Here is a 12,035-nt window from a genome sequence, read left to right as displayed (position 1 = left end):
CACTGCCTCAGTCTGCAATTCTGAACTCGTTGAGACATTCGCTCTTAAACGCATTTCTCCGTCAAATTCACAGACCCGAGTGTTTATATCATTTACGCGCACGACTCGCTTCAAAACACACAATGTTCCGAATATATTCGTGTTCGCATCTTTTCTGGATTCTGGTTACATCGCAGGAATTTTATGTTTAGTTTGAAAACACAAAAATGACGTCATTTTTTTGACAACAGTTTGATGTTGAAACGTAGGCCAGAGTCAAAGTTTTTAATTTGTATTTTGTCATAACTTTCGCGGTCGTATACATGAAATGGTACGCTTCCAAAGTGACATTACGTTTCAAAGAAAACGATTTAAATTAACGTTCAAATAACGATGTATATACATTTGTTTCAAATTGTGTTCCTATAATAAAAAATGCATCTTTTCAAAATGTCACAGGTTATACACGATAACAACAACAACAAAAAAACGTTAAAAATGTACGTTCTGGTAACGCAACTCCATCTGAAAATTTTCTAAAGTTTTCAGAACAAAAAAATACGTTTCTTTTCCTTATTTTGTTTTTTTTTTAAGACGCGTCTTTTGAACCGTTTTGCGGTCGCAAAAAATATTTGAAAGTCACTTGGATAGTTGATAAAATGTATATATAACCCGAAATATTTTTTTAATGCACTACTTAAAGTCAGGCTAGACTCGCTCAATAATCAGCGTTTTTGGACGTCTCGCTCCATCTCTCCACTGGAAAACCCGTTATGATCCTTCTCCAGGATATAGTGCGAAAGGCCATGCTCTGTTTGAGCACATGAACAAAGAACCATCGTGTGCCACCGCACACTCCTTTCCCATTCTCTTAACCCCTTGGGGAATTAAGAGCAAACGCTGCCGGCTTGTGCCTGGGAGAAGGCGTACGCTTTCCCGCCTGTATTCCGGCAAGCCCCGCCTGCATCAGTTCGATTGGCTAGTAGTTCTTTTAAGCTTGAACTACAAGCCATTCATCGCGAAGGAGGCGGGGCTTATCTGAAAACGGGAGTAAACCACCCAATTAAAGTCATGTAAAGTGTTTTTTTGTTTTTTTTTGAGGAACATAGGCCAAAGCTTTGAGGATGTATAGAACACACATGGATATTTGTTCTGATGCATTATGTATGAATGAAAGAAAGTAGACTGACCGACTTATAGGGATTTCTTTAGTTTTGTTTATTACATTTGTGTATCACCTGATCACAGTTGCAGTACTTTTTCAAAACAAGGAACTTCCCATGTTAAATAGATCAAAGGAGACGGTGTAATCAATCACCACTAAATTAAATATGTAGCTGTCATGAGAGATGTTGTGGGATGTGCTGTTGCTGTGCGAGCATGTACAGCAGGTAATTTCACTGCCACACAATTCCAGGGTCTCGAGGTTCTGGGTTCGACACTCGCTGGAGTTTGGCTTACCATTGCCCTGATACAGATGTAGGCGTTCTCTCAGGACGGATTGCATAGCAATACGGATTCTTGATATACGTTCATTTGAGTGCTGCGCCATCTGCTGGAAAAGAACTGTAAACGCGCAAAATAATTTACAAACTCATGTCATGATGCAATTCCATAAAGACTACTACTTTTTACTACAATCATAGGCAGATATTTGCTAGTTGTACGTTGCTCTTTACAGACCCAAGCCTGACTGCACATATTCAAGTTTTCAATATTCCTAGGCTTCAAACGTCTCTTTTGCAGCAATTTAGTGTTCAGTGTGTTGATGAATTGAAATCAGAATGAATGTAATGTGTATGTAAAAACAAAGAAAGGATATTTTGGGTTGGTAGATTATTCTCAGTCCAGCAGTGACAATGAGATGTTCAAAATTTCCAGCAGCACTGCTTTGACTGAACCACCAAGACCAGAACAACACACATGAACAGACTGTTGAAGAACAGGGTGAATGCAGACTAACAATGTACAATGTAGGAAAAGTGCAGCTCAATAAATTAACAATGTGTGTAAAAACAAGGTCATTTTAACATTATGGCTGACTGGAGTACAAAAGCACAGCAATAGAATGTAGCACAGGTGGAACTGCTTTCTGAACTAAAACATAGCCTTAAACAAGATTAGTTTCAGTGGAGAATGTCTTAGTAACAGCTGTAACCGTAATATTTTGACTTTAAAACTAAAGTTTCTACATCATTGTGATGCTTCACTGATCTGCAGTAAGGAGAATAGAGCCTCTGTCATTGCTACACTTGACTCAGTATTACAGAAACTGCACTATGTAACTTTTGGAGGAGGGTAGGAAACCACTACCGTCAATCCCCCCATCCCATTGGTTTTAGCATGGTGCTGTAAAACGGAATTACACTAGGTGTAAAATTAAATTAACATTAACAGTTTAAAAAAATAATCCCCAAAACACTGTCAAATTTAGCACAGACTTCAACTAAAAATCTAATTAAATTGTACCATAGCTACTGTTACTATTTATGATGGAGTCAAGTTTTATGAAATTGAGGAATGTGCATTTGTTTACACCGCACAAAATCAGAGTAGCGATGGTCCGATATTTTAGTTTGCTCCAACAACAGTACGGTAATAAAACATACAAATATAAATGTCTGAATGTAATGAAACAGGTCGTCTGAACTGATGGGTAGTTTGTTGGTCCAGGTGATGATATTTATTATTCTTGATAAAGAACCATTCAGCATACCCCTTTTATCCAGCACACAGATGATCTTAAACGTCTGACAGCAGTGCTTTAGGATTTACAAACCTTGGAAAAAATCTTTAACCTGTGGGACAAGGAAAATAAAAAACAGTATATAAAGACTTTTCTATACTTTCAATTTGAAGTTAATAATAAAACAATGCTAAGTCACTGCTACATGTCACGCTACGTGTTCAGACATGGTGTACCTCTTTAATGAGTCTGGCCTGAACCTCATGATCTTTTTCAAACTCAAGACCAGCGTCCAATACCAATACAGGTACATGCGTCAAGTGATGAAAATGAACCCTGCAGTGGAAACAAAAACTCTTATAATTTTTCTAGCTCTTCACACAACACACTTAGTACACAGTCTTAATGATGTGAATACTGTAAGTGGCTGAAATGTTACACATCAGATTACACAATCCTGCAATCAGTAATATCTCAGACTTGTAATGTAGTTAATGGGTCAACATATTTTATACAAATGTCCTTCTTAAATTATGTATTTGAGCTATGAAGCCAAAATGGGTAATGAGCAATGGAAGCACAAACCAGCTGTATTAATTACTGATATTTAGAGTCCATCTCACGGAGAATTTAAGAAATATCGTACCTTCAAAAGAAGTGAAATTACTCTAAGAACCCCCAACCCGAAAGGGGAGAAATACAATTATACTTATAACCTCTAACCTTTCTTTACCAAGAAAAGTCACAGTCAGCACAATTACTGACTACTTTAGAAATTCTAATGAATGCAATTCAAATGAAGAGTGTTTTCCATCCATCCATTTTCTGTAACCGCTTATCCAATTTAGGGTCGCGGGGGTCCAGAGCCCACCTGGAATCATCGAGCGCAAGGCGGGAATACACCCTGGAGGGGGCGCCAGTCCTTCACAGGGCAACACAGACACACACACATTCACTCACACCTACGGACACTTTCGAGTCGCCAATCCACCTACCAACGTGTGTTTTTGGACTGTGGGAGGAAACCGGAGCACCTGGAGGAAACCCACGCGGACACGGGGAGAACACACCAACTCCTCACAGACAGTCACCCAGAGGAAACCCACGCAGACACAGGGAGAACACACCACACTCCTCACAGACAGTCACCCGGAGGAAACCCACGCAGACACAGAGAGAACACACCACACTCCTCACAGACAGTCACCCGGAGGAAACCCACGCGGACACAGGGAGAACACACCAACTCCTCACAGACAGTCACCCGGAGGAAACCCACGCAGACACAGGGAGAACACACCACACTCCTCACAGACAGTCACCCGGAGGAAACCCACGCAGACACAGAGAGAACACACCACACTCCTCACAGACAGTCACCCGGAGGAAACCCACGCGGACACAGGGAGAACACACCAACTCCTCACAGACAGTCACCCGGAGGAAACCCACGCAGACACGGGGAGAACACACCAACTCCTCACAGACAGTCACCCGGAGGAAACCCACGCAGACACAGAGAGAACACACCACACTCCTCACAGACAGTCACCCGGAGGAAACCCACGCGGACACAGGGAGAACACACCAACAGTCACCCGGAGCGGGAATCGAACCCACAACCTCCAGGCCCCTGGAGCTGTGTGACTGCGACACTACCTGCTGCACCACCGTGCCGCATGAAGAGTGTTTTCATTAATATATTCAGAATTATACATAAAGTTTATACATGGAGAAGAAAAATTTAAATGAGTCAAAAGTACCCTGACCACCTGTCCACATTCATCTAAGGTGAATTATACACAAAAATAACAAATCTCCATTGTTGAATATGGTGGAGGAACTGTGTTGTTTTAGGGCTGTTTTTCATACAAAGGCCCTGGGAACTCTCAACATAACGTTTCATTCTGAAATCCATAAAGTGTTCTATGTTGAGGAGAAACACAAAAACTACAAAATTATGAAGGATTTTCTGAATTCAAGATTGCTGCTTCTGTTTCTAACGATGTGATGTAACTTGGTACAATTTTAAAAAACATGAATTGTTATTTTGGCATGCAGTTTTCACAAAGCTACCCTGGAATCTTTAAGCTTCCAATTCTTCTAAGATACATCTGGATGGGAGCTAAAGTGTAAAAATGAAGGAGCCAAATCTTAGCTAATGGACAAACATTAATATAAAGAGATAATTGTGTAATAATTATCATTATAATATTTGCTTAAAAGCACAATAAGCAAAACTCCTTGACAGTTAAAAAGTTGTTTTTCCATGTCTACACAGAAATACCATATGTAGAGTCTTCTCTATCAGGTGATTCTACATTATGCATTTATAGAGTTTTGTAAGCAATTCTTTTGATCAAACCATTGTAACCAGGAACTTTAGCAGTTAAAAGACTGGCAAACTCACTTTGTAATTTTGGTAGAGAGCCAGTTTTCATGTTGTGTGTGCAGTGTTTCAAGGTAGTCCAATGGTAGACCTTGTTCTTCCTCCCTGCCTCGGCGGCCCAACCTCTCCATGCAGGTCTATGGGACGAAATCAAAGAACAGATCTGATACAGGCATTCACAGGGAAAAGAAAAAAAAACCAATTAATCACACTGGACATAAGTATTGGGACACATACACATTTACATACAGAAGCTTTTGTGATAACCCATTCTATATCCAAAATCATTCAAATGGAATTGGTCCCCATTTTGCATCTCTGAAAGCTTTCACCAATCTGTGCTTGGATCTCTACTCAAGGGTGTTACATGGGGTTGAGGTCAGGCAGTGGAAATTTATCTTAGTTCAAAATGTCTGGGTATAATCATGCATTAATATTTCCCTTCACTGGAACAAGGAGGCCTAGGCCAACCCTTGATAAACAGATCCATAGTATTATCCCTCCTTCACCAGATTTCAGTTGGCACAATGCAGTCAGATTTAGCTTTGACCAAACCCAGATTTGTCCATCAAACAGCCAAATGGACAGTACATGGTCTACTACCTGTAGCTCAAATGCTGTGGTTCTTAAACACTTCCACCTTTCAATAACACCACTCACGGCTGATCATGGAATATCTACGAGGGAAGAAATTACACCGACTGATGCAATGGTAGCATCCTCTTACAGTACCATGTCTGAATGCAGTGAGCTCTTTAAAAAGACAAACGTTTTCACAAACGTATGTAAAGACACACTTAACCACTAGGTGCTTGATTTTATACACCTGGTAATTAAGAGGTGTGTCCTACTTATTTCCATATAGTGTAGTGTAGTGTGATTACCCAAAAACAATTCTACTGCACTCATAATCATAATACATATCCTAATACAATAAAGATATTATTTTTATATCTTAATATTTTTACTAAAAAATAAATGATGCATGATGATATGGGAATTATATCAATATTGACAGATAATTACATTTTTAAAGATTATCGGCATCAGACAGATGCTTTGATTTTGCCTATATTTCAAACCGATAATTGCTGACACATTTATTTTATACCAGATAAAGACCGGGCGACAAAAAAAATAGAATAATGAAAGTCTAGAAAAAATTGGCTTTGATTCTTCCCCCTCTGTCAGTGCGGAGAAGCACAAAGCAAGTGTTGAAGCTCTTTCTGTATTACTGTATTATAGAACAGTTACATTGTTATAGGTCTACTGATATTTATTTGTGTTTAATCATTTGCTTTACGTTAACATTCATTTATTTAATATTAATATTTTTCTGACTTAAATCTCAGAATTATTATGACTTTATTCTATGAATATAATTTTTTTTTCAATGTGGCCCTAAAACTTGTAAAACAGAGACAGTGAGCCTGTGCTAGAGAAGAAGCGTATTACTGGAACTGTGGGTTTGTGTGTGGGTGTGAGAGTTGTAACTCATACTTGAGGAGGTGCTCTGAGGTAGATGATTCCATCCAGCTGTACCCTATGACCAAACTGCTCAACAAGAAAAGAGTGCCAGTCCTGATACACAGCCCACTCCGTTGAATTTATACTGCCTAGCTCAAACAAATTCTGAGCAAAAATATACCTAAAAGACAAAAGAATACAAATAATGCAAAATGCAATATGGATGTTCAAGGCAGTAAACTCGTAGTTTTCTTAAAGGGGACATATTATGAAAAATAAAATTCACTTTGAGTGCAATAGTACATTAATGTGGGCATATGGAGGTTTTATCAACCCACAAACTGTGAAACATAACACCCCTGCCAGTGTTTTGATCTGCCCTAGTCTGAAAACATGGGATGATTTTGATCTTATGTAGACTGCAGGAATTTCAGAACTATCTTGCCTCCTCATCTGAGTCACTCTAATCACAGCTTATGTAATAGTGCAAAGATGAGGTTAATCGAAGCAAAACAAAAATTGACCGCTGAGAAATAAGAAATAATACTGGTTAATGGTGAAAATGAGAACCAAGAAGGGCTTGAACTGGTTGTTCTGAACAGGGTGGTTTAAACAAGTAAGGATGGTGTTGTGTTGTTTGATGCTTGTGGTATTTTGACGAAAGCATGTCACAGATGCTTCATTAAGAACCTATATCAAGCATGGTTTCTTCCAGACAATTACCTGTGTATTATATGCTGTCAAATACAGACAAAACCCGTGTATTATATGCTGTGAAATACAGGTAAAATCCGTCTCTGACAGGTAACACAGCATCTGTTCAAGTGCAGCAGGAGACTTTGGTTGGCAGCTGCTGTAATTTCTGCAATGGTCTAGAGCACATTTTGCACACAAGAGAAAGGTCACAACTTGTGTGGGAGAATTTTGGGTCATTTCACAACTGCAGAATACTGGTCTTCTTTCACATGTGATGCAAGACATTCCACTGAATTTTTGGGAAAACATGCCACTCATCTGTATACACCTTGCATTTCATGTGGACACGTTACATTCTATCGAGGTGCATTTACTAGAAAGGAATCATGCAAGTTGTGAATATGCTCTTAATGTGTGGGGGTTCTTGTATAAATTAATTTGCAGGTGTTTCATTATTGACAAAAATTTCATGACAAGACAAGTCACTATTCAAAGAATTTCTCATAATTATGGTTCATACTGGTAACTGATACTGAAAAAATACAGGTTCTAAAAACATTACAAATTTAACTGAACTGTAAATAATTGTATTTTTTTCATACCACGCAGCCCCAACTCAGACTAGAGCACTTCCCTGCGCCATATGTAATCACCTGTCACTGTAGATGGAGCGTTCATACACCTGTACAGCGGTCTCTTTGGATTGCATTAATCTTGCAGGAGGCATCTGTAGCTGGGTGCGCATGCGGCTCATGCAAGAGAACGTCTGGAAGGTATAAGACCAGCGCTTGGGGTCCTGATACATCATCTGCAACAGGTTGCTGGTGGTTTGTTGAGGAGTCAGCACTGGCTGCAGGAAAAAAAACAAAAAACAAAACATAATGAACATAAAGAGATAATGTACATATAAAAATGGATTTCAGTTAGAAGAAACCTCAATTCCAATATATTTGAGACTCTGTGTAAAATGTAATTAAACGCAAATAAAAACAGAATGCAATGATTTGCAAATCTCATCGACCCATATCTTATTCACAATAAAAACTACAACACATCAGGATTTGAAAATGAGACATTTTACCAATACATTGCAATGGGGGGAGTATGAGGACCCTCTATCTACAACTTAACACACAGCACAGTATTGTGACCATCTAGTAACTAATAGTGAATGAGTAATTAATGAAGAAAGTCCAGTCTTCAACAGGATGTGTGTGTGTTTGTTGAGTCCAGTCACTGGTTGTTGACGGTCTGATGACTTGGGGAAGAAGCTGTTGGACAGTCTCGATGTAAGGTCTCAAATGCTTGTGGACCTTTTCACAGATGGTAAGAGTGTGACGGGTGTGTGTGAGGGGTGTGTGATCAGCCATAACGCTGCTTGCTTTGTGAATGCAGTGGCTGCAGCATGTTATAAATAAATATGCATTTGGTTCTCTGAGGTGTAAGGCTGAATGTTTTGCAAAAAGATATACTTTTAATTACCATTATAGTGATATTTCCTTCTATAAACTGAGATCCATATCTGTTTTTAGACACTTTCTAATTCTGAAGAGACTGCCAGTTACTTATGGTACTTTAACACTTTTTCAATTGTTACCTCTCTCAACATTTCAGCTTATAATTCACTATGAACATGAACTCTATCGAGTACATAGGCAGATAATACTTGAAACTATGCTTTCAGAAACTGCAGTCTGTGATGTGTATAGTTATTGTCCTTACTTGTGATGTTGCCTCTTCAATGTTTTGCCACTTGCTGACAGGTTCAGGTGTAACGTCCCAGTTTTGTCCTGCATTCTGCAACAGCCTGGCAAAAGTCGACTTTCCAACCGCTGGAGTTTGACAAAAGATAACAAATAAATAAATATTCTACTACTATTCACTCTCACTATCCATTTTATCAGATCTACTTAAAAGAGTACTTCGCAGTTACAGACTATAGCCCATGTATTGTTCGGCATAATGTGTTAGCTCACTTTCACCTTGCCCTTCAGTAGTTAGGACCCCCACAGGTTATTATTTGGGTGGGGGGTCATTCTCAGTGCTGCAGTGACGCTGATGCCGTGGTGGTGAGTTGGACTTTTAAATCCCTCAATGTCATTGCTTGACTGAGAATAGTCCACATTTATCTATAATTATCTAGCCGACCTGTGTACTGGGACCTCTGATAAAAGGCACAGAGGATGATAACTGTGCAACAAGAGATGAGCTACTACCTCTGACTTTTTTTTTCCACAAGGTGGACCATCTAGGTGTGTCTACAGTGGACGATGAGTGGGCACCACGTTTCAGAATTCAAGCAGCACTGCTGTGTCTGATCCACTTATACCAGCGCAACACTCCCACACACCACCAACACCTCAGTTTCTCAACAACACTGGAAATGCTCGACCACCCAAACACTTGCTCCCTGATGGTACTGTGGGGGTCCTGACTATTTAAGAATAGGGTCAAATGGGCTAAGGGTTCATCTGCAGGGAAAGAGGAGCTAATAAAAAGCACAATGCACGTACAATATTAAGAGTGTGACTTTTTGGCCAGTAAATGTAATAAACCTCACTGAAACTCATATGTACCCACCTATGTTACCTTCGATAGAGACCCTCTTGACGTGACTAATCCCATCTACTGGGTGAATTACATGACTCTGGGATGAGTGGGAAAGGAAACGCCTGCTCAGATGCAGCGTGTTCTTTACAGAACGCATGACTATCCTCCGCTGTTCAGATTCCTTCCCTTATTCCACAAGAACAGATAGAAACATGCTGTCAGGTTAAACACCCAGGATCATTCAAACGCAGGCGGCATCCATTAATAAGTTATAATAACTAATAAAATAATAAAATAAAATAATATAAAAACTAATAAATTAATAACTGCCACAGCCAATACAGTATTTGTTTCAGTGTATGTTATAAATCATTAAAAGAACAGACGCGACGAAGTAGATCAGACTGATCGTGTGAACGAGCTACCACTTTAACACAAAGTCTTAAATATTGCAAAACAAACACCGCATGGCTCTCTGCTTTTGATGTCACATGTGAAGAACCGCCGAGGCTGAGAGTCGATTCCAGGCAATGAGAGTCGACTCCAAAGAAGTCAGGGGAACAGGTTTTTCAAGTTCCCAAAAAATATTTAGCACAAAGTTGAGGATTGTCCAGTCAGACATGCTTGACTTTGGGCTTACGTTATTTGGCTAAACTGATCAATTCTGCTTTGTGTTATATCCCCCAGAATTTGACTTTGGGCACAGAGGAAACAACGTGAAATATATATTTGTGGAAAATTGTGATTCAAACACAAAAGCGCCAGCAGGTGACTATTCCACAAATCTGTATTTCTGTACAGTTTGGGATATAGCTAACGAAAACAATAACGTACGATACGGAAAACTGCACTTTATATAGCTTTCACTGCAAGGGTTAATTGAATCTATGTTAAGTGCAGCTGATGAGGCGGACAGAGAGATCTGCAAGTGCCAATCAGTATAACATTTTATTTCATACAAGTTGTTTTTACGTGTTGATGTTTGAAAACAGCTAGACATTGACGTATGGAATCGACTCTCTAAATTCCCACGGCTTAGATGCTGAATCAGAGTCGGCACCGCGAACCCGCCTGATTTAAATAACAGAATCTTCTACAAAAAATGTTTTAAAATAATCCCAAATACCACACAAGGGAAGATTGCTGTACACGTAATTTATCTAAAGATGATCCGAAATTAAAACGAGATGTACTTGTTCTCTCTGCCTGCCTTCATTTCTTACACCGGTTCCTTCAAAGCGAATTCAACGTTAGTGGATTTTTACGAATTGTTACAGAGTAAATAAGGCTGCGCTCACATCAACTAACAACTGTACAAACGAGTGTATACGGCGTTGGAGTGAAAGCAAAGCCAGTACGTGCTTACATGAAGTGTGACATGAAATAACAGTGTCCGGAGTCAGTCTCTCGCAGTTTTTGATCCACCGTTTCCGCCAATGAGAATGGAACAGCGCCAGGCATTTACGGGGTTGCGTTGCGACATTCAAAAATGTTTCTCGTCTGTGTCACTTAAAACACGCACAGACGAGCATTAAATGCGTAGTTGTTTCGGCTAAAGACGCCCCGGGACTCATTCTTAGTCTCAATTACCCACAAACCTTTGCGTGGCGAGTACCACCTTCACAAATATTTTCTGTATGCGCGTCTACATCCGGTTTACGGTAGTGCGAAAGCATGGCCTTTGAAAATGGAAATCAAGTAATCAGTACATCCACTGTGGTCTTATAGAACGAATAGGTTTCCAAGTACAGAACTGGGTATAACCTTTTTTTTGTCTGTAGGAACTTACAGTATCAAATTTAGTAAAAAAAATTATAATGGTTAAAAAAAATACTCTACTGTAGTCTTGAACACCCTGATGAATAATTCCATCTGACCATGCCAAGTCTTTTAATGCCATGAAAAGGTAAAATAATCAGCCATCTTAGTATTAAAGATCATATGTTTAGGTACACTATGATTTCCTGTACTAATATGCAATAAAAGCATTGCACAATCTTGCAAATGACCGTTCGATTCAACTTAAAACACATCTAATTCAAATGATCAAGACACTATGCTGTGGTCTTACAGCAACTCCTTGTATTCTGCAATTTATGGTACTTTATGTTCCCATTTTAAAACTACCATTGAGGAATTGAATCAAACTATTTTAACACATGCTGTCCTTGGCCCAGTTTTTCTGCTATTGAAGGCATGATGAATTAAATTCAGTTTATGCCATATTTAAAATTAGTATTAAATGGTTAAGGATTAAAAAAAAAAAAA

The 12,035-nt window shown here is 39.2% G+C and overlaps 1 protein-coding gene across 3 annotated transcripts; it reads right to left on the bottom strand.

Annotated features, from left to right (window-relative positions):
• Positions 1–1,220: 1,220 nt before the first annotated feature.
• LOC136678341 (deoxycytidine kinase 2-like) lies at positions 1,221–11,430 on the bottom strand. Of its 3 annotated transcripts, none has more exons than XR_010796475.1 (8): positions 11,134–11,353; positions 9,798–9,953; positions 8,940–9,049; positions 7,871–8,067; positions 6,555–6,702; positions 5,076–5,217; positions 2,902–3,001; positions 1,221–2,777 (listed from the first exon to the last, which is right to left on the bottom strand). XR_010796475.1 is itself a non-coding variant. In XM_066656365.1 (8 exons), the coding sequence occupies exons 2-8, from the start codon at positions 9,922–9,924 to the stop codon at positions 2,751–2,753; spliced, it is 825 nt and encodes a 274-aa protein (XP_066512462.1). In that variant the 5' UTR covers positions 9,925–9,953; positions 11,366–11,430; the 3' UTR covers positions 1,221–2,750. The 3 variants fall into 3 exon arrangements, 2 of the variants coding, with proteins under 2 accessions (XP_066512462.1, XP_066512461.1); XM_066656365.1 differs by lacking the exon at positions 11,134–11,353 and adding an exon at positions 11,366–11,430 and having other exon boundaries at positions 5,076–5,191; XM_066656364.1 differs by having other exon boundaries at positions 5,076–5,191.
• Between the last annotated feature and the right edge of the window lie 605 nt (positions 11,431–12,035).

The sequence above is a fragment of the Hoplias malabaricus genome, chromosome Y (assembly GCF_029633855.1).
Source record: "Hoplias malabaricus isolate fHopMal1 chromosome Y, fHopMal1.hap1, whole genome shotgun sequence".
Taxonomy (NCBI): domain Eukaryota; kingdom Metazoa; phylum Chordata; class Actinopteri; order Characiformes; family Erythrinidae; genus Hoplias; species Hoplias malabaricus.
The sequence above is the reverse complement of the archived record's forward strand: the minus strand, read 5'-3'. Positions and strand labels throughout refer to the sequence as shown.

Coding starts and splice junctions, on each gene's coding strand:
- LOC136678341 (XM_066656365.1), bottom strand. CDS start 9,924: ATGCGTTCTGTAAAGAACACGCTGCATCTGAGCAGGCGTTTCCTTTCC. Junction 9,050..9,797: donor CTCTATCGAAGGTAACATAG/GTGGGTACATAT, acceptor GTCAAACTCCAG/CGGTTGGAAAGTCGACTTTT. Junction 2,778..2,901: donor AGGCCAGACTCATTAAAGAG/GTACACCATGTC, acceptor CTTGTCCCACAG/GTTAAAGATTTTTTCCAAGG.